At 41.2% G+C, this 21,846-nt stretch overlaps 1 protein-coding gene across 1 annotated transcript in view; it reads left to right on the forward strand.

Annotated features, from left to right (window-relative positions):
* LOC111569009 (uncharacterized) overlaps window positions 1–14,549 on the forward strand; it is a 32,294-nt gene extending 17,745 nt beyond the window's left edge. The window contains exons 6-9 of the mRNA XM_055010360.1: window positions 967–1,285; window positions 5,910–5,989; window positions 7,759–7,873; window positions 11,254–14,549. Coding sequence (XP_054866335.1) covers window positions 967–1,285; window positions 5,910–5,989; window positions 7,759–7,873; window positions 11,254–12,299 — 1,560 coding nt within the window. The 3' untranslated portion in view covers window positions 12,300–14,549. The remainder of the gene's footprint in view (window positions 1–966; window positions 1,286–5,909; window positions 5,990–7,758; window positions 7,874–11,253) is intronic.
* Window positions 14,550–21,846: the final 7,297 nt, after the last annotated feature.

Below are 21,846 nucleotides of genomic sequence, written 5' to 3' on the forward strand. Positions count from 1 at the left end.
TTTGTCTCTTTTTTGCTTGGTTTTGTGTCATTTATCTCATTTTTTGTCATTTTATTTCTCGATTTTGTCATTTTGTGCCTTATTTTTGTAATATTTTGTCTTGCTTTTGTTGTTTTTTTTGTCTTTTTTGTCTTTTTTTAGTTGTTTATCTCATGTTTTTGTCATTTTGTTTGTTTTTTGTCATTTTTGTCTCGTTTGCGTCCTTTGTGTGATTTTTTTTTTGCTTTTTGTTTCATTTCGTGTCGTTTGTCTCATTTTTTGTCGTTTTGTTTCTCTATTTTGCTGTGGTTTTACTGGTCCGGCTCACTGGAGATCAAACTGAGCTGAATGTGGAACCTGAACTAAAAGGAGTTTGACACAGCTGATTTAGATGTTATTTTTACCGTTGCTTCTTGAAAATTAGCAATGATTTGGATGATTTCGTGAGAGTAGCCATTTAGAAAAGGGGCAAAACACGACTTCAGCTGCCTGCAGTGGAACAATGATCCACTAGGGGGCAGAGTACATGGATCAGGTTATATATGACAGGTTTTTAATGAAACTATTTATCATGTTGATGAGATGGAGGTGTCAGAAACTCATGGATCAAATATGATATATATATATATATATATATATATATATATATATATATATATATATATATATATATATATATATATAGTCACTTTATGACTTTTGTGTCCCATTTTTTGTCTCTTTTTTGTTTCGTTTCATGTCGTTTGTGTCATTTTTTGTCATTTTGTTCCTCGTTTTTGTAATATTTCCACAGTGGGTCCAGGTGAAACAGCAGCCTGTGACGTCATGCTCAACAACAAACTGACGTCATCAGCCGGCGACTCTTGCCTCAGAGAGACAACATTCCTGGACACATTGAAGGAGACAGACAGACAGACAGACGGACGGGGGGCTCAGTCCTCAGCACGTGCATGTCTCCGCTCGCGGGTCCGTGCGTGGATCAGCTGACGCTCGTCCCCAGCAGCAGCAGCGGAGCGTCCCGCTGAGGGAGCCGGGATGATGGCGGACTGTGTCGGCTTCCAGGCGCAGATCGCCTCGGTCATAGAGATCCTGGCCAACTCCGCCGTGGCGGAGATCTGCAAGCTGGTGGAGGACGGATACGCGGCTCTGAGGGCTCAGATCGAGCAGGAGAGGGAGAAGAGCGAGAAGGAGAACGACGCCCTGCGGCTGAAGCTCCGGGAGATGGACGTGAAGATCCGGAGCTACGAGAGGAAGATGAGGAGACGGATCCAGAGGGAGGACGCCGCTCAGTTTAGGCCCCCACCAGGTAAAGACGTGGAAAATGGCAGGAGGCAGGCTGAGGTTCTGTTAGAGAACCAATCCACCGACCTGATCTGACCTGTAATGATCCTCATCAGCTAGATTTAGGAAATACAGAAGCTCCCGATCAGCTGATGAAGCTCCTTAAAGCAGGGAGTCAAACCCATCTTAGTCCAGCCCAGTCTGATCTGAAGAGACCAGTAAAACCAGAGAGACAACTAAACCACAGCAGAATAACCTCCAAAGAACCACAACTCCTAATGGTTCCTCTGGTTTCGAGCTAAAATGTTCACATTTAAGGAATTATCTTTTTACTAAACATCATGAACAACCTGACGTTTATGAAGAAAAATAAATTCAGTTTGATCAACAATCAGCCTCAGTTTATCATTTCCACATTACAACTTCCAGATCACAACATTTAGTCATCTGGAACTGAACCAGAGAGAATTTTACTTTAAAAAAAGACAAAAAAATAAAATACAAAAACGAGACGAAATATTCCAAAAATGAGACACAAAACAACATAAGCGAGAAACAAGTGACAAAAAAATGAGACAAACATGAAACAAAACAAAAAAATTTTACAAACAAAGCGACAAAGAAATGGACAAATGAGACAAAAATGACGAAATCATGACGAAAAATAAAAACGACACAAAATAGCGAATGAAGCAAAACACAAAATGACAAGACAAAAAACACAAGCGAGACAAAAAGGAAACACAATGCAACAAAAACATGAGAAAAACGACAAAAATCAGACCAAAAATGACAAAAACAAGACAAAATATTACAAGACTGAGACACAAAATGACACAAGTTAGAAACAAAATGACAAAAAATGAGACAAGTTACAATGCGGCAAAAAAATGGACAAACGACAAAAAATGACAAAAAAATTAAGAAAAATCATTAAAAACGATACACAAACAATGAATAAAGCAAAACAGAAAATGACAAAAACAAGACAAAAAACACAAGCGAGACAATAAGGAAACAAAATGACAAAAATGTGAGACAAATGACAAAAATCGTACCAAAAAAGACAAAAAACAACAAAAATGAGACAAAATATTACAAAAATGAGACACAAAACGACATAAGCGAGAAACAAGTGACAAAAAAATGAGACAAACGACACGAAACAAAACAAAAAAATTTGACAAAGTGACAAATAAATGGACAAATGAGACAAAAATGACAAAAACGAAGAAAAATAACAAAAACGACACACAAAATAGCGAATAAAGCAAACACAAAATGACAACAAGACAGAAAACACAAGCGAGACAAAAAGGAAAAACAAAGCAACAAAAATGTGAGAAAAACGACAAAAATCAAACCAAAAATGACAAAAAAAAGAAAAAATATTACAAAAATGAGACACAAAATGACATAAGCAAGACCCAAATGACAAAAAATGAGACAAACAACATGAAACAAAACAAAAAAAGAGACAAAAAATTTGACAAACAAGTTACAAAGCGACAAAAAATGGACAAATGAGACAAAAATGACGAAAACATGAAGAAAAATAACAAAAACGACACACAAAATAGTGAATAAAGCAAAACACAAAATGACAGCAAGACAAAAAACACAAGCAAGACAAAAAGGAAACACAAAGCAACAAAAACGTGAGAAAAACGACAAAAATCAGACCAAAAATGACAAAAACAAGACAAAATATTACAAGACTGAGACACAAAATGACACAAGTTCGAAACAAAATGACAAAAAATGAGAAAAACAAGTTACAATGCGGCAAAAAAAGATGGACAAACGACAAAAAATGACGAAAAAATTAAGAAAAATCATTAAAAACGATACACAATGAATAAAGCAAAACAAAATGACAAAAACAAGACAAAAAACACAAACAAGACAATAAGGAAACACAAAACGACAAAAATGTGAGACAAATGACAAAAATCGTACCAAAAAAGACAAAAAACAACAAAAATGAGACGAAATATTACAAAGTGAGACACAAAATGACAAAAATTTGAAAAAATATTGCACAAATGACATATACAAGACAGAGAATGACAAAAGCAAGAAACAAAACGACAAAAAATGGACTAACAACACAAGCGAGACAAAAAGGAAACACAAAGCAACAAAAATATGAAACAAACATCAAAATCAGACAAAAAATGACAAAAACAAGACAAAATATTGCAAAAATGAGACACAAAACAACATAAATGAGAAACAAAATGAAAAAATAGACAAGTTGCAAAGCGACAAAAAATGGACAAACGAGACAAGAAATGACGAAAATATTAAGCAAAATAACAAAAACAACACACAAAATAACAAATAAAGCAAAACAAAATGACAAAAACAAGACAAATTTGACAAAAAAGTTACAAAGAAATGGACAAACAAGACAAACAAGGCAAAAAATGATGAAAACGTGAAGAAAAATAACAAAAACGACACACAAAACAATGAATAAAACAAAACAAAATGACAAAAACAAGACAAAAAACAGAAGCGAGACAAAAAGGAAACACAAAACCACAAAAATGCGAGACAAATCACAAAAATCAGACAAAAAAAGACAAAACAAAAACGAGACAAAACATTACAAAAATGAGACACAAAACGACATAAGTGAGAAACAAAATGACAAAAAATGAGACAAACGACACAAAACAAAAAAGATTAAAAAAATTAGACAAGTTACAAAGCGACGAAAAAATGGACAAACGAGACAAACAAGGCAAAAAATGACGAAAACATGAAGAAAAATAAGAAAAACGACACACTGTGCACTGCCCCGTCCGAAGAAATGAATGAAACGGTGGAACTCGTCTCTTGACGTAGTGACGTTCCTGCCTTCCTCTCCTGGGCTTTTAGGGTAGAAGGAGGTCTTTTAGCTCCAACACATGCTGCTGATGTTTCCTGTTGCTGCTCTGTGGTGGTGGTGGTGAGGTCCACTACTGGGACCTGCTGTGGGAATCTGGTGAAGTCCAGTCTTCAGCTGGGACATCCTTCCTGTTAGGTTCCTGTCTTCCTGTGGTTTTTCACCCATGCGTCGTGATTGTCTACTGGGGTGGACACCTCTTGTTTCTCTCTGGCTGGTTTGAATGTTCTTCTCGAGTTTTTTCTCCTAACAGTATCTTTTCAGTAAACTTAGAAATCCCCTCCATTAGTGAATTGGGAAGGCATGCTGTCAGTTTCTGGAAAGTCTTTGCATAAAATGGACTTGTCCTGTTGGAATACACCTGTGTAGGTTCTCAGTCATCTGGGTCATGAGAGGGGAAACATCTTTAAGAACCTGAAAGAGAAGACCAAATGCTTTTTACTGAAGCTTTTAAAATCACCACGATCTTGTCGGCTGAGTTTTAACTTTTTCCAAACTGCTCTACCCTCAGTTGCATACATTTGACCTAAAGTCCTCTACATTTGCTTTTTTGTAAATCGTTTTCTAAAAATCCACACTGTTTGAGTCAAATATTTCACATTCCAGTTAGTCTCCAACATGTACGTTCCAGTGGAAGGTTTCACTCTCCTCTAGGACAGAACAAAGTCAGTTCTACATTGAAACAGTGCAATTAGCAAATATCAAACGCTGCAATCATGGATGCATGTCATGGAGAACTTCTGACCCAAGATTTAAACTGAAGCAATTCTTAAGAAAAATACATCACAAATTACAGCATCTGAAGAAATATTCCACCCAAATCATTCAGTTCTACCAGCCAAAGTGATGGAAGAGAATCCATCATCCATCCATCCTTACATACATCCATACATCCATCCATCCATTATCTATCCACCACATAGTCCTCATCAGGGTCATGGAGGGTGGAGTCTATCCCAGCTGACTGAGGGTGAAGGCAGGGGACACCTGGACAGGTAACAGTCTATCACAAGGCTACACATAGAGACAAACAACCACATACGAACAATTTAGAATCACCAATGAACCTCAGCATGTTTCTAGTCTGTGGGAAGAAGCTGGAGAACCTGGAGAAAACCCACACATGTACAGGAGAACATGGAAACTCCATGCAGAAAGATCCCAGGAAGGCTGGGACACGAACTGGGGATCTTCTAGTCTTCTAGTCCTGTACCATGAAGGCACTCATTCAGAAGCTAAGGCTGAAACTAACTGGTTGTATGAGGTGTTGTGATTTGTTTTGGATAAGTTCTGATCATTGACAATTTAATTAGAGATGATGGTGGGTGTGGGTGTGTCGGGCCACGTTAGTCACCGGAGATGTCCACATGTTCCTTTGAAGCACAGCGAAGATGAACAGTAGCGTTAACGTTTGTTTAGTTGCTGCCTTCTTTCAACTTCCTGCATGAAGCCAGGAGTTCTTTCCAATAATGCAGGAGGTGGCGCCGCCCAGCAGCAGTTAAAGGGTCGGTGATGTCATGACTGCATCTCAGGGATCCCCCACTGTGTTTGTTTGTCCCGTCCAATGAGGGGCCTCGGATTCAAACCAGGTCACACTCAGGTGTGGCTTTGGGTGGCCTGGCAGCATCTCTTTGTCCCTTATCAGACTTGTTCCAACAAGGGAGATGGCAAGGACAAACAGATATTAGCTAAAACAGCCAAAAAACCAGAAACGCCTGTGAACATGACGTGCTCAGTGTCCTGTGTTATTTTTCAGGACCTGACAATCATCAGCCTCTGGTGCCGCCACTTCCTGCTGCCGCTGCTGCTGACAAACCCTTCCTTCACATGTCAAAGGTAAAGACTAGGCAGGACTATCATCTGAACAGTTAATTCTTACTCTGGGGCTCTTCAAGCCGCTGAACATGTAGAAAATGTTGACGTTGTAGAAATGTTAAATTTAGGTAGTTGAAGAACACAAGAATTAACTTTAGTGGCCAAGAGTTTAATCAGTTAGACCAAGCTCAGATCAGTCTGGTGTGAAAACCCCTGACGATTAAAGGTAGAATCCTTCGGGACTGCAGAATCATGGAGGACTTTGTCGACCAAATTATGATATTTTATACTTGGTGACTCAAAGCCCAAACGTTTGGACATGGAAATCCTTGTTTGCATGGGAAGCATGTGAGTATTTAATCACAGTCACCAGAGAAAACACTGTAGAATCATGAGAGATAGAAATCCATCAACTGTCAGTGAATTCTGCCATTTTGAGAGCAATAGATCACCTACAAGATATGTGCAGATCTGAGGAGAGACTGTCTTTGGGTGGTGGGAAGAGGTTGGGGAACACATCTATCTCTAGCTTGGGTTAACCTTTTGTATCTCTACCTCTTCTTAACCAAGAAAACCGATAAGCAGTAGTCAGACAGGCATGGTAGAGCAGGTGGATGCACTTAATCTATTAACTCTAGTAACTCAAAATGTTGATTAATATCAAAGATCAATGACGTTAAATACGGGTGTAAGGTTGTGTGTTGGTCAGTATAACTCGATAGGTAGTTAGCTCATCAAATGTGTAACCCACAGAAGGTGATATGGTGAAAAAATTAGCAGATTTAAACTCAAATTATGTCAGGTTTTGTGACAGACAGCCTAGGGGATGTTTAATCTGAACAGTCATGTTCACTCATTCTTGTCAACAAAAAGTTGGGCATAACTGAAGGAAATACCTCAACTGAGTTTTATGGAGTTTGATGTAAAACAGGAAGTTCAGCTGCTGTGTTTTTGGAAATGTGTTGATTGGTTTAAAGCTGCTGATATATTGATCTTTGTTGGAAATTTGCTCAACTTTTGCTTGTAAATCACGACTAAGTAGCTTTATCACGCAAAGAAATCCCATCTCATGTCAAGGAATAACCCAGTTTTTCAATACTCTTTCAAGATCTGGCCAGATGTGAGTACATTTACGGGTAGAAATCAATAACAGGGACTTCCATCCTGGTATTAGAAGTTCTGTGTTTGGTTTCTGGTATGGAGACGGAGTGACAGTGATGATAATAATCGTCTCATGTTCAAACTTTTGGACTTCAAACAAAACTTTTTTTTTTGCTTATTTGTAAGTCCTGTGCTGCAAATAATAATATTTGAAAATGCTGTAGATATTTGGTATAAGGAGATGTCTAAGTTAAACAGTTTATAATTACATATATATTTATATACATCATATATATCATATATATATATATATATATATACATATATACATATATATATATATATATATATATATATATATATATATATCATATATACATTTGATGTAAAACTATAGAAAATACGAAAGCAGTTCATGTTCTTCATGGCCTCTCAGTTTTTCAGCGTCTACTTGACAATTTTTAAAATACTAATTTCTTTTTATTTCAAGCATGTTTTGCACGAAACATCCCAAAATGACCAATTAAAGACTAAAAAATGGAATATAATTTGAAATGCTTCCTGCAGCTTTCCTCACACTCTTCCTTAAAACCCCATGTCGTGGAGGATCTAACTAAGCTCCTGTGTATGATCATGAACATGGTCAGATATGTCCCGTCATGTCTGAGCTGCTTTCCACTTTGACCCAGCAGGATGAGGTGAAGGTTTTTCCAGTGGTAAAGCAGGAGAAAGAGGAAAGAGATGATTGCAACCTGGACCTGAAGGTGGAGGTTAACATCAGGGCAGAGTGTGGCCTCTCCACTGGTGAGTGTAGCTCTCTGAACACTTCATTCTCTGTGTTGTTGGTCCATCATGTGGATCATTGTAGAATATAACGAAATTCAAACATGATGGATGGATGGATGGATGGATGGATGGATGGATGGATGGATGGAATATGGAGATAAATGGGAGGATAACTTCTAAAAGGTTAACAGCATGTTTCTCCTCAGCGCTTTTCAATAAGCTCTCAATAATTAATTTATTTTATGAGTTTGGATAATGTAAAACTAAACGAGATAACTGAACCTGAGAGAATAAGTTTCTTATCCTTTATACACTGCATTGAATCAACAACCATAGACAGGTCTACATTGCAGATAAAAACAGCTGAAAATGAGCTGGCTGACTGTTATGAGTTACATCTGTGCTCTTCATGCAATGAGGAACCAGATGTCAGATTTTTGCATTACTTTTGGATATTCTAATGAAAGAAAACTTGTATTTTTTAATCCTGTATCCCTAAACCATGCACTGGAACAAATAAATAAAAGGTTTCGGACACCCTTAACATTTTACACAATCTCAAATATTATTTGTGGAAAAATCTTTTTAGTGTTTCTAAAGGTGTGGCTGCATTAGAGAGACACAAACACTAATGATATTTTTTGTTTATTATTTATGAGAAAAACAAATTCTTGACAGTTTCAATCTGTCAGTACTCAACGTTGTTGGTATCAAAGTCAACAAATAGCAGAGAATGTGTTCAAAACTTAACAAAAACTAAATAAAGAAACCCATCATCAGATTAATATTTAGTCGTCCTGCCATTAGGAGCAGTAGAGCTCTAATCCTGGCTGGATGTTCTGCACCAATCTGGTCCCATTCTTCTTCAATTACTGCTTTTAATTCTTCTGAATTCTTTGGTTTACTTTGAACCAGACCTTTTGATAATCCACCACAGATTTTCAATCATGTCTGGGGATTGAGCTGGCCCCTCTTAAGGCGCTTTTCCACTAGCACTTACTCGACTCGACACAGTTTAGGTCATTTTCCATTCCAGTTGAGCACCACCTCATCGTGGGTGGAGTCACAAAACACTCACCGTCCTCCAACATGGTCTCGAATAATGCAGCGGTGGAGTCGAGGCCACTCTTCCTCCCGCTGCTCGTAGGTCCGTGTCGTAAATGGCGTCCATTTAGATAAACCACTTCCAACACCTCCGGTTTGACCCACTTCGGCTGTTGTGGTCCTTGATGGACCGATTTTCAGCTTCTCCCGACACTGCTTCATTGTTCTGCTGTATCCGTGGACATCTGTCCGCTCAGAGACCTCCTGATAAACTTTCTCCATCCAGCTCCCTCTGGATTCTTTGGTCCATCATCAAAGACAGAAACATCTTAATTCGCCCATGGTACAGGTCTGTCATCACTCCCTGTCTAAAATAGTAGCTGCTACCAGGTACTACGTCCTGATGGAAAACCTCACAAAGCCAGTAGAGTCGAGTTGAGTGGAGTGGAGTAGGTGCGAGTGGAAAAGCACCCTAAAAACTGGATGTGTTCAAGGAACATCATCTGGTAGAACATCCAGTTTGACCTCCATGGAACAGAGCAGAAGGGAGCATGTGGGTTTGGAGAATGGAACACTACCAGGCAGAGTGCAATGGGATGACCAACACAAGCAGCACTCATGCATCCGCAAACCATGATACTGCCTCCACCATGCTTGACATATGGAATGACGGTGTCCTTCTGCTGGTCCTTTGGCTAAGACATCCTCCTGTCGTTGTGTTAGTTCCCTGTCTGTTTTTTCCTCTACCTGTCTGAGGCGTCTTCTAGTGTGGACTCATCTAGTTTCTCTCTTGCTAGTTCAGATATTCTCCTGGAATATTTCTGTCTTAGACTGTAGTATTTAGAACTTCTGCGTTTGTCGTCCCTTTCCCTTTTCATGTTGTTTCATGCAGGTTTTGTACCTTCAGTAGTATTTGTTCTGCTCTCAGCCTATGACAGTTGAACATCTGAGGTTCAAACAGGAGGTTCCTGTAGTCTGTAGGTTTTCTTGACATACGTCTGCATCTTTGTAGGGTGTTCATGGTAAAGTGCAAGGCAGTGTGTCTGTGTAGTCCATTATCCCTCAGATGCTGTGTGCTGGTGGCACTTTTGTTGTCTCTATGGCTGAAACGATTCCTCCAGTTATTCCATTAATTCAATTACTAAAATTCCTGGGACAAAATTCTCTGAACCAAGGCTTTGTTTAATCCACGACACACTAGACCCCAGGTCACTAACTGGCTCTGTCCTATACAGACCCGGACTTGTAATCAGTAAATTATGAGGGGATTTTAAATTTGGTGGGACTGATGCAGCTTTTCTAGTGTTTACAGCGTTTATCAGATCAGAGACTGAGGGTCGACAAAAACTAAAACCTCAGTCAGAGTTAACAGGTATGAAGGTGGTTTTCAACTGTCTTTGTTAACTCAGACTTTCTGCTTCAAACTCGTCACACAAACAGGAAGTTTAACGATCATTTGACTCATTTTCTGCACTAAATGAAACAATGCTGTTCAGCTGCTTCAGTCAACAGGTTGTTATAATAAAGAACGAGAAATATAAAAAATCCATGACGATAAAAAGCTGCAACTGCAAATGATGTAAGACAGGAATGTTGGTAGAAAACTGTTAAATGTGTGTTAATGTATTTATGTTACCATAACTGCAAATAAAACTACCAGACTTCATTTCAAACATGATATTGTACTTAAGGTCTGACACTGTCTCATAATGAAGGAAATCCCTTTAATTTGAGGCCAAATCAAAGTGAAACTAAAGTTATGATGGAATATTCTCTGCAATCAATACTAATAAACTGATTAGTGTTCTTATTTGTCTTCTTTCAGCTGCAGTAGCAGAAGTTTAAATGAAATAAACATAAAAACAGATTTATGGGATTTTACACGTGGGGTTCCCATGGCTTTAGTTTTAGTTTTACCCCTGTACTATACTATATATGTACAATACACCTGTGCTGTACTATATTTGTACATGGCAGATGTCGGCCCGTGTTCCTTCAGGACGGTTATTCTGTTGCACAGTGCACTCACTTCCTCTTTTGATGCTGTAACGCCAAGCAGGGAATCCGATTAGTAGATTAATCTCCAGAATGATCGATAGGATACTGGATACTGGATATAATCGATAGCTGCAGGCCTAGCTGTCTCCCCTACGTACAAATCTCTTAAACCGTATCTGTTTTCTGATTATCTGTATTTATAGTATTTGATTAATTTCTAGTATCTGATATCTGTCAAATCTGTCTTTTTATAAACCAAAAGCTAAACAGGACAGCCATAATGTTCCTGAGTGAATTTTTCTGAACGTCCCTGTATTTTTTCCTGACTGTTTCTCTGCCTGTCTGTTTGTCTTCAGCCCTGGAGCCCACTGAGGAAACTCCCCACACTGATATCGTTCTTGACACCAGTGTCACCAACTTTGTCTCCACCTCCTCCCAGCCGTCCTCCTCCCCCACTGAGGCCACCGTGGACCTGACCTGCAGGCCTCGAGCCAAACGAAAAGCCACCAAGCCTCTGGGCAGCACTCTGACCGTCAGCAGCGGAGGTGTCCCGGTCCCTGAAGCTACTGGCAGAGACCTCCCAGGGAGCCTAAAGAACGGTGCTGTGAAGCCAGAGGTCCAGGCAGATGACGCTACAGAAGATGAAGCTCATCCCTCCCAGCTGTCGGCTCCTGTGGCTTCGGACGAGCCCAGCCCTGAGCGGCTCAACAGCCTGGGCCTGGACCTGGCCTGGATGCAGGAGCGGGTCAGCCATCTGGGAGCAGCATATGCAGTAGCACAGCTGGGTTTGGGCAACACAGAAACTGGACACCCTTCTGCCTCTTTCACCTCACAGGGAGGAGACGGTCTTGACAGCACTCCGACCATGCTCTTCACAGGAGGCACTCATGAAATGGCTGCTTTCGCCGCCTCCTTTGACATGGCTGCTGCTGCCGCCGCTGCCGCCGCCGCCGTAGCTGCACCTCCTCCAGCTCCGCCTGCACCGCCTCCCCCTGCAGCTCCTTCTGCCACCACAACAAGCCAGCGGCGGCCTTACAGGAGCAGTGCTCCCGCTGCTAAAGAAGCCGTGGTGTGCACGGTGTGTGGCCGTGTGTTTCCCAGTGGAGCTGCTCTGGAGCTGCACCAGCGGGTTCACACGGGGGAGAGACCGTACACCTGCCCCCACTGTGGGAAAGGCTTCGCCCAGCCCAACAACCTGCGGGTCCACCTCCTCATCCACACCGGGGAGAGGCGTTACCGATGTACGCTGTGTGGGAAGAGCTTCATCTCATCCAGCCATCTGAAGAGGCATCGCACCGTTCACACCCAGGAGAAACCCTACAGCTGCTCACGCTGTGGACAGTCCTTCAGCCAGATGTGTAGCGTCCGCAGACACCGGCAGCAGTCTCAGTGCGGCCTGTAGAAAGACCACTAACCCTCACACAGGTCGGACTCTGAAAGGGTGAATCGTGCATCTTCTATTAATGTGAACAAAGACTACAAGGCTGTGTCCTGTGAAATCATTACGTGTAGATTTGATGTTTGTCTTAGATTCTAACTGTAACTGGTGAATTTTGTTTAAGGTGTATTTCTCCTAAAGCCTTCTCACCCTCTTCTTATTGTAGTTTCATACAGAGAGGGTCGTACAAGGAACTGTAAGAGTGCCTGAGACAGAGCTAACACTTCATCCATTAGCCAGTAAATGGTCTCGTTTGTGGGCTGATTATGGAAAGGAGGGTCTTGGCTTGTTTTGAATGATCATTATGGTCCACCAGTGTACCACCCAGTCAGACAGGATGAACAACAGCCATATTTTGATCACCTGTCATCTCTTTAGTGTTTCAGTAATGAGCTGACTCAATGTAGAATTCATCGTTATTAAAAGAAATCTCTTTCTGCCCTTTCTGCTCTGCTTTCTAGACACTTTCAGATCTATTGTTGGTACCGGACCAATGGGATTGCAGGATTTAAATTGGCACTAGCACTTTGAGATACTGCTTGAATGAAAAGCGCATTACGAATAAAATTTATTATTGTTGTTATAATTAATTATTGAATTAACCACACACCGTAAAGTGCTAACATGAAAAGACGTGGCCTCATCAGTAGTTATCCCAGCTCGGACAAACTCAAACAACTCAATCAAATCTTGTATTTTATGTAGTTGATTTATGAGCGTGTATGTTAGCATCTATGGTAGCTGTCAGTTACAACACTTTACAGCGCTTTTTAACTGGCCTGGCTACAATCACAGCACGTACAGTATACAACAAAAGTGAGTACACCCCTGGGTAACACCATCTAATCGTCCAATGATTCAAAAACTACATCGTCTTGCAGGAATTGCATTACTTCCCAGATCAACAGCAGGATATTTGTTGCTATGTAAAATAAAAACTTTCATAATATATTTAAAAATAAGGACCCTACAGTAGTAATAACTGCAACAAGTCAGTACACCTGTCATTACTGAGATTCATATTGTTGGAGAGAGCCATTCATTGGACACTTTTCAGCCACTCTTTGAGAGGTTGTGTTGTTGTAAACTTCTCTGTAAAACCCCGAAGTGTTGGATTGGATTGAAGTAAAACAACAAATTTACCCAAGAATAGTCTTCACCTTTGCTTCTTCCTTTAGAAACTCCTGTCAGGTTGTGGCATGGTGCTTTCCATCACTACGATGCTGGAATATTCCATTTCATAAATATCCAGTGTTATATCCCCCCATGCTGACATGAATATCCTGCGATAGTCATTTCTTAGTTATAGATTTCTTTCTTTCAACCAACAAAACACTCAGGTGATATTTATCCTTTTCTCTCCAGTCCTGTGGTAAACATCCAAATGGAATTACAAGTTTAAAGATGTCAAAAATAATGTAAGATTTAAGAGGTAATATCATTATTATCCCTTCTACATTCAGATGATATTACACATGGATGTACTCACATCTGTTGTATACTGAATAACCAGAATTTAATAAATGTTAGAGTAAAACTGGATTAAATTACAGCGTGAAAACATGTTGCGATGTGAAGTACCGATGGAACATTTCTGTCTGAAATTCCAGTTTGATTATTTTCTCTGTTCTCTGCCTTCATGAGGTCATTTTGAGCCACGGCAGGCTGCCGTTTTATCAGAAGAATCTCTTAGCAGTACACATCACATCATAGCAATTAGTTAAAAACCGCTGGCAAAATCTGCAGTCCCAACAGTGTATATCCATTCCGTATTCCTCACATTCAATATCATCGATAAGTGGCACCGTGTGGAGTAGATGTTGTCCCACAGGGTTGCACCTTCTGATGTTCACGACTGTGTTTGTCAGGTTGACTGTCAGCAGTATTTACTTCTTACAAAGGGAGGTGGATATATTGTCCAGAAGGTTGAGGTTTGTTTCGGAAACTGGACAGTGGTACGGTCTCTCTTCTTCACCAGTCTTCTTAGTGTCAAACTTTCTTTGATCTGAATTCAATATGAAATAACAAAGATGTGTAAAATGTAAAGTTCAACATATATCAGAGTGTTAGTGTGTAAATGTTTGAATGTCAGTGGCACCAGCTGTAGGGTGAACAGCTACAACAGATATTTTGCCTTTTAGTATTCTTTTATGACATGTTCCAGTGTTTCAAAGTATATCGGTGTCATTAAACATGTAAAAGGTTTGCAATGAACCGTGCTGAGGTGTGCTCATCTTTTCTGGGGTGTGATCTGAAATGCAGTCACCGTTTCTTCTCTGTTCTCCACCACCATGGATCTGAAATGAAAAAAAAACAGATGTTTTAATCCGAGGGTTTTTACATCCACATCAGGTGAACGGTGTAGAAATTACAACACATTTTATATGAACCCTCCACCTTTTTAAGTCCATAAAACCACTATCAGGGACTCCAGATAGCCGCCAATGATAAGACCAGGGGTGTCCAACATGCGGCCCGCGGGCCAAAAGCGGTCCTCAAGAGGGTCCAATCCAGCCCTCAAAGTGTAAAAATTCCAGAGAAGACATTAACTGCAGATTGTAAATTAGTAAAACTATAAATTTAAAATCATTTCTAGACCATGACAAGTTGTTTTGATCCTAAAGCAAAACACTAATGTAACCCATATGAAAACGCAGTGTTGGGTTTACTTAGCATATTTTAATTTTTAGTTTCAGGAACTTTAATTTAAATATCGGAATTTATTAAGATAGCTGTAATAGGATGATTGTAGTCACTTTAAGCAGCCGCTAGATGGCTCTATGTGCGCTCAGTGTAGGGAATCTAGTAGACGTGCGCATTGCATGCTGGGATATAGACATCCCAGCTAAGCCAGATTCTAAAGCTGCTACAGTACATTCATCATAGTTATTGATATTTTATTTAAGAAAAACTGCTTAAATTTTAAAGTTAAGAGTGTGTACATGTTTTGAGTTGTCCCGAAAGAGTCCCAGATGGCTGCGACGGGAGGATTTATTTTCTTTTGTTTTTCTCCACCAAGGACTTTGATTGTTTTTTTCTGTTGCTGGATCTACAGTCAGTGGACAGCAGTGATTCCAACCAGGGTTAAAGAGGATCCAGAATTCTCCATCTTCATCATCTTCATGAAGATTCATGTTGGCAGATAAGATTTAAACGGCGCGCAGTAACCATACAAACACACACACTACCCGGGTAGAACACAATACACACACACACACACTGAATGAACTGGGACGGACATGGATTCAAACTGAACACTTTGGACTGGACTTTGATAGACTTTGATATCAGACAGCATCAGGCTATGAAAGGACACTTTATTTTGTTTTATTTTTTTTATATTGACATTTTAAAAGTGAATTTGTTCCACTTTGTATCAATTTTTTTGAAATAAATATGTTTATGTTTACCTTTTTACATTAACCATCCCTTGCTCCTTGAGTCGAACCAGAGTACAGTAGTCGCGTAAAGGTCGTTCTTACTGGGTTACACTAGGTTGTTCACTGTTCTTTTGTCGTTTTGTGTCTCATTTTTGTAATATTTTGTCTCGTTTTTGTTGTTTTTGTCTGATTTTCATCTCATGTTTTTGTCGTTTTGTTTCTGGTTTTGTCGTTTTGTGTTTCCTTTTTGTCTCGCTTGTGTATTTTTTGTCGTTTCCTGTTTTTGTCATTTTTTGTCTCATTTGTGACCATTTTTTGTCGCTTTGTAACTTTTTTGTCTAATTTTTTGTCTGTTTTTGGATTGTTTGTGTCATTTGTCTCATTATTGTAATATTTTGTCTTGTTGTTTTTTGTCTTTTTTGTCTGACTTTTGTCATTTGTCTCATGTTTTGTATTTTGCTTTATTCATTGTTTTGTGTCGTTTTTGTCGTTCTCTTTCATGCTTTTACAATTTTTTGTCACGTTTTTGTAGTTTGTCCGTTTTTTGTCACTTTGTAACATTTTTGTTTTATTTTTTGTCTCTTTTTTTGTTTTGTTTCCTGTCATTTGTCTCATTTTTATCATATTTTGTCCTGGTTTTGTTGTGTTTTGTCTTTTTTTAAAGTAAAATCCTCTATGGTTCAGTTCCAGATGACTAAATGTTGTGTTCCTTTGTAGACACTCTGTGATCTGGAAGTTGTAATGTGGAAATGATGAACTGAGGCCAAATGTTGTTGAAATTTATTTTTCTTCATAGATTTCAGGTTCTTCATAATGTTTTGTAAAAAGATAATTCCTTAAATGTGTACATTTTCAGAATGTACTTTTGTCACAGATTAAATATGTGGAATTCTGGTTATTTATAGGTTATTATGCTGTGATTTATCTGGTCCGGTCCACTGGAGATCATATTGGGCTGAATGTGGAACCTGAACCTGGACTAAAATGAGGGTGACTCTCTTGGTTTATGGCAGCGGGACGACTTTACAAATGATAAAAATTACAACATTAACTGTAAATTGTAAATCTGTAAAACTGTAAATTTAAAATAATTTCTAGAACTTGACAAGTTGTTCTGATCATGAAGTGAAATACTAGATTGTTCAGTTGCAGATACCTGTGACTGAATGTTTTGTGTTTTTGTAGATAAACTGTGATCTGGCACCAAAATGGAATCAGATAAAATTTATCTGATGGAATAAACCCGAGCGGTGTTCTGTTATTGGACTTCTGTGCTCGTCACAGATTGTCCATAACGAACACCATGTTCAGGCATAAGGGTGTCCATATGTGCACTTGGCACCAGGACACCCTAGGCCGCAGTTCGATGATCGACTTTGTTGTCGTATCGTCGGACTTGTGGCCGCATGTCCTGGACACTCGGGTGAAGAGAGGGGCGAAGCTGTCAACCGATCACCACCTGGTGGTGAGTTGTCTCCGATGGTGGGGGAGGATGCCAGTCAGACCTGGCAGACCCAAACGGATCGTGAGGGTGTGCTGGGAACGTCTGGCGGAGTCCCCTGTCAGAAGGAGTTTCAACTCCCACCTCCGGTCAAACTTCAACCATGTCCCGAGGGAGATGGGGGACATTGAGTCCGAGTGGACCATGTTCCGTGCCTCCATTGCTGAGGCGGCCGATCGTTGCTGTGGCCGTAAGGTGGTCGGTGCCTGTCGCGGCGGCAATCCCCGAACCCGTTGGTGGACACCGGCGGTAAGGGATGCCGTCAAGCTGAAGAAGGAGTCCTACCGGGCCTTTTTGGCCTGTGGGACTCCGGAGGCAGCTGACAGGCATCGGCTGGCCAAGCGGGCTGCAGCTGCGGCTGTCGCCGAGGCAAAAACTCGGGTATGGGAGGAGTTTGGCGAGGCCATGGAAAACGACTTCCGGACGGCTTCGAAGAGATTCTGGTCCACCATCCGGCGCCTCAGGGGGGGAAAGCGGTGCACTGTCAACACTGTGTATAGTGGGGATGGTGCACTGCTGACCTCAACTCGGGACGTTGTGAATCGGTGGGGGGAGTACTTCGAAGACCTCCTCAATCCCACCGACATGCCTTCTGATTCAGAAGCGGGGCCTGGGGTCTCGGCGGTGGATTCTCCCATCTCTGGGGTCGAAGTCGCCGAAGTAGTTAAAAAGCTCCTCGGTGGCAGGGCCCCGGGGGTGGATGAGATCCGCCCGGAGTTCCTCAAGGCCCTGGATGTTGTGGGGCTGTCCTGGTTGACACGCCTCTGCAACATCGCGTGGACATCGGGGGCAGTGCCTCTGGATTGGCAGACTGGGGTGGTGGTCCCTCTTTTCAAAAAGGGGGACTGGAGGGTGTGTTCCAACTATAGGGGGATCACACTCCTCAGCCTCCCCGGGAAGGTCTATTCAGGGGTACTGGAGAGGAGGGTCCGCTGGATAGTCGAACCTCGGATTCAGGAGGAGCAATGTGGTTTTTGTCCCGGCCGTGGAACTGTGGACCAGCTCTACACCCTCAGCAGGGTCCTTGAGGGTGCATGGGAGTTTGCCCAACCAGTCCACATGTGTTTTGTGGATCTGGAGAAGGCTTTCGACCGTGTCCCTCGGGGAACCCTCTGGGGAGTGCTCCGGGAGTACGGGGTAACGGACCAATTCAATTCAATTCAATTTTATTTATATAGCGCCAATTACAGTCAAATTGTCTCGAGACGCTTTACAGAACCCATATGCCTGACCCCCAGAGCAAGCCAAAAGGCGACAGTGGCAAGGAAAACACCCTTTTAACAGGGAAAAAACCTCGAGCAGAACCCGGCTCTAATGTGGGGGGACCCATCTGCCTGCTGGCCGGGCGGGTTGAGAGGGACAGAAGAAGTAGAGAGGTAGAGATAGAGGGGTAGAGGTAGAGATAGAGGGATACAGATAGAGGGGTAGAGATAGAGAGGTGGGGGGGTGGGACACAAGGACCATAAAACACAGCCACACATCTGAAGCATCCAGCATCCAGCTCTGGGACCAGGGACACTCGGAGAAAGGACACAGAAAGAAACAGAGTGAATGTAATGCAATAATGGTATATATAGTAAATACATAGGTAGTTAGAGAAGGGCTCAGTGCATCAAGAGAGGTTCCCCAGCAGCCTAGGCCTATAGCAGCATAACTAGGGGCAAACTAAAGGGACGTCAAGAGGGGAAGTCAGTTGTGCAAATGAAAACACCAGCTCACCCCGTCAGGGTCACCCAGTCAGCCCTAACTATAAGCTTTGTCGAAAAGGAAGGTTTTAAGCCTGGTCTTAAAAGTAGAGAGGGTGTCCGCCTCCCGAACCCAAACTGGGAGCTGGTTCCACAGGAGAGGTGCCTGATAACTGAAGGCTCTGCCTCCCATTCTACCTAATACAGGCTGTCCGTTCCCTGTATGACCGGTGCCAGAGCTTGGTCCGCATCTCTGGCAATAAGTCGAACTCGTTTCCAGTGAGAGTTGGACTCCGTCAGGGCTGCCCTTTGTCACCGATTCTGTTCATAATTTTTATGGACAGAATATCTAGGCGCAGCCAGGGTGTTGAGGGGGTCCGGTTTGGTGACCTCAGGATTCCGTCACTGCTTTTCGCGGATGATGTGGTCCTGTTGGCTTCATCATGCCAGGACCTCCAACTCTCACTGGATCGGTTCGCAGCCGAGTGTGAAGCGGTTGGGATGAGGATCAGCACCTCCAAATCCGAGTCCATGGTCCTCAGCCGGAAAGGGGTGGAGTGCACTCTCCGGGTCAGGGATGAGGTCCTGCCCCAAGTGGAGGAGTTTAAGTACCTCGGGGTCTTGTTCACGAGTGAGGGAAGGATGGAGCGAGAGATCGACCGGCGGATTGCTACGGCCTCCGCAGTAATGCGGGCGCTGTACAGGTCCGTCGTGGTAAAGAGGGAGCTGAGCCGAAAGGCGAAGCTCTCAATTTACCGGTCAATCTACGTTCCTACCCTCACCTATGGTCACGAGCTTTGGGTAGTGACTGAAAGAACAAGATCGCGGGTACAAGCGGCTGAAATGAGTTTCCTCCGCAGGGTGGCTGGGCTCTCCCTTAGAGATAGGGTGAGAAGCTCGGCCATCCGGGAGGATCTCAGAGTAGAGCCGCTGCTCCTCCGCATAGAGAGGAGCCAGATGAGGTGGCTCGGGCATCTAATTAGGATGCCCCCCGGACGCCTCCCCGGTGAGGTGTTTAGGGCACGTCCCACTGGGAGGAGGCCCCGGGGAAGACCCAGGACACGCTGGAGAGACTATGTCTCCCAGCTGGCCTGGGAACGCCTTGGGGCCCCCCGGGAGGAGCTAGATGATGTGGCCGGGGAGAGGGAGGTCTGGGCTTCCCTCCTAAAGCTGCTGCCCCCGCGACCCGACCCGGACCAGCGGTAGAAGATGGATGGATGGATGGATGGAATCAGATAAAATAGCACAGCCCTGCATATTCATGTTTTCACAGATTTGATTATATATATATATATATATATATATATATATATATATATATATATATATATATATATATATATATATATATATATATATATATATATGTGCGTATATATATATATATACGCACAAAGTTATTGGGGGGGCACGAAAGTCTTTTGTCCTCCGAAGGGGGGCCCGACAGAAAAAGTTTGAGAACCACTGGTTTATGGTGTCTGGAACTCAATCCATTGCCAGAGCTCATGGATGTGGGTTTTCAACAGCTTCATCTGGCTTTGCTCCTCTGGTAACTTCACAGTGTTTTGGCCTTGTTTGGCTGCCGTAGCTGTCGTCTTCTCCTTGAGTTTCTCTTTAGCCTTGTTTTCACCACTCTGCCCCCTAGTGGTCCAGATTAGGTTCTCCCTTTCCCTAGTTCTCCTTCCCCCTCATTCCCTCCAGACGTGTTCATTCTGTGTAATAAATTTATTTTATTGCATTTCAGGAATCCTGTCAGTGTATTCACCCGATCAGACGTTTAAGAGTACAATAAGAAATATATAACCTAGTAGAAATGATTGTAGATGCAAGTGTATCTATGGAAACTGTGGGATAGCTTCTTTCAAAGATAGCTTAGTCTGGATCACATTAGGACTGATCCAATGTGATTGTAGAATGTCTATGCACCGTTTGTAGTTTAATGTAACTGTTTTCATATTACCTGTCAAAACACTTTAAATCACGGTGCCTTGAAAGGTGAAAATACTGTATAGTGACTTTTTATAAATTAAAAGTTATTTTATAGTATTGTACAGCAAGTTTTTCAGACATACTAACCTTTAACATTAATGTTACTAACCTGCCTGTCTTGTCTTGGGATTTCCCTTGGGATTAGTAAAGTATCTATCTATCTATCTATCTATCTATCTATCTATCTATCTATCTATCTATCTATCTATCTATCTATCTATCTATCTATCTATCTATCTATCTATCATAATCTATTTATCTATATACTATCTATCTATAGTCTATCTATATCTATCTATAGTCTATTTATCTATAGTCTATCTATCTATCTATCTATAGTCTGTCTATCTATCTATAGTCTATCTATCTATCTATCTATCTATCTATCTATCTATCTATCTATCTATCTCTATCTATCTATCTAACTATCTATCTATCTATCTATCTATCTATCTATCTATCTATCTATCTATCATAATCTATTTATCTATATACTATCTATCTATCTATAGTCTATCTATATCTATCCATAGTCTAGTCTATCTATAGTCTGTCTATCTATAGTCTATCTATCTATCTATCTATCTATCTATCTATCTATCTATCTATCTATCTATCTATCTATCTATCTCAAAATTTATCTATCTATAGTCTATCTATCTATCTATAGTCTATCTATCTATAGTCTATCTATCTATCAAAATTTATCTATAGTCTATCTATCTATCTATCTATCTATCTATCAATCAAAATTTATCTATCTATAGTCTATCTATAGTCTATCTATAGTCTATCTTTCTATCTATCTATCTATCTATCTATCTATCTATCTATCTATCTATCTATCTATCTATCTATCATAATCTATTTATCTATATACTATCTATCTATCTATAGTCTATCTATATCTAGCTATCTATAGTCTATTTATCTATAGTCTATCTATCTATCTAGTC

Source organism: Amphiprion ocellaris, chromosome 4 (genome assembly GCF_022539595.1).
Source record: "Amphiprion ocellaris isolate individual 3 ecotype Okinawa chromosome 4, ASM2253959v1, whole genome shotgun sequence".
In the NCBI taxonomy this organism is placed as follows: Eukaryota; Metazoa; Chordata; class Actinopteri; family Pomacentridae; genus Amphiprion; species Amphiprion ocellaris.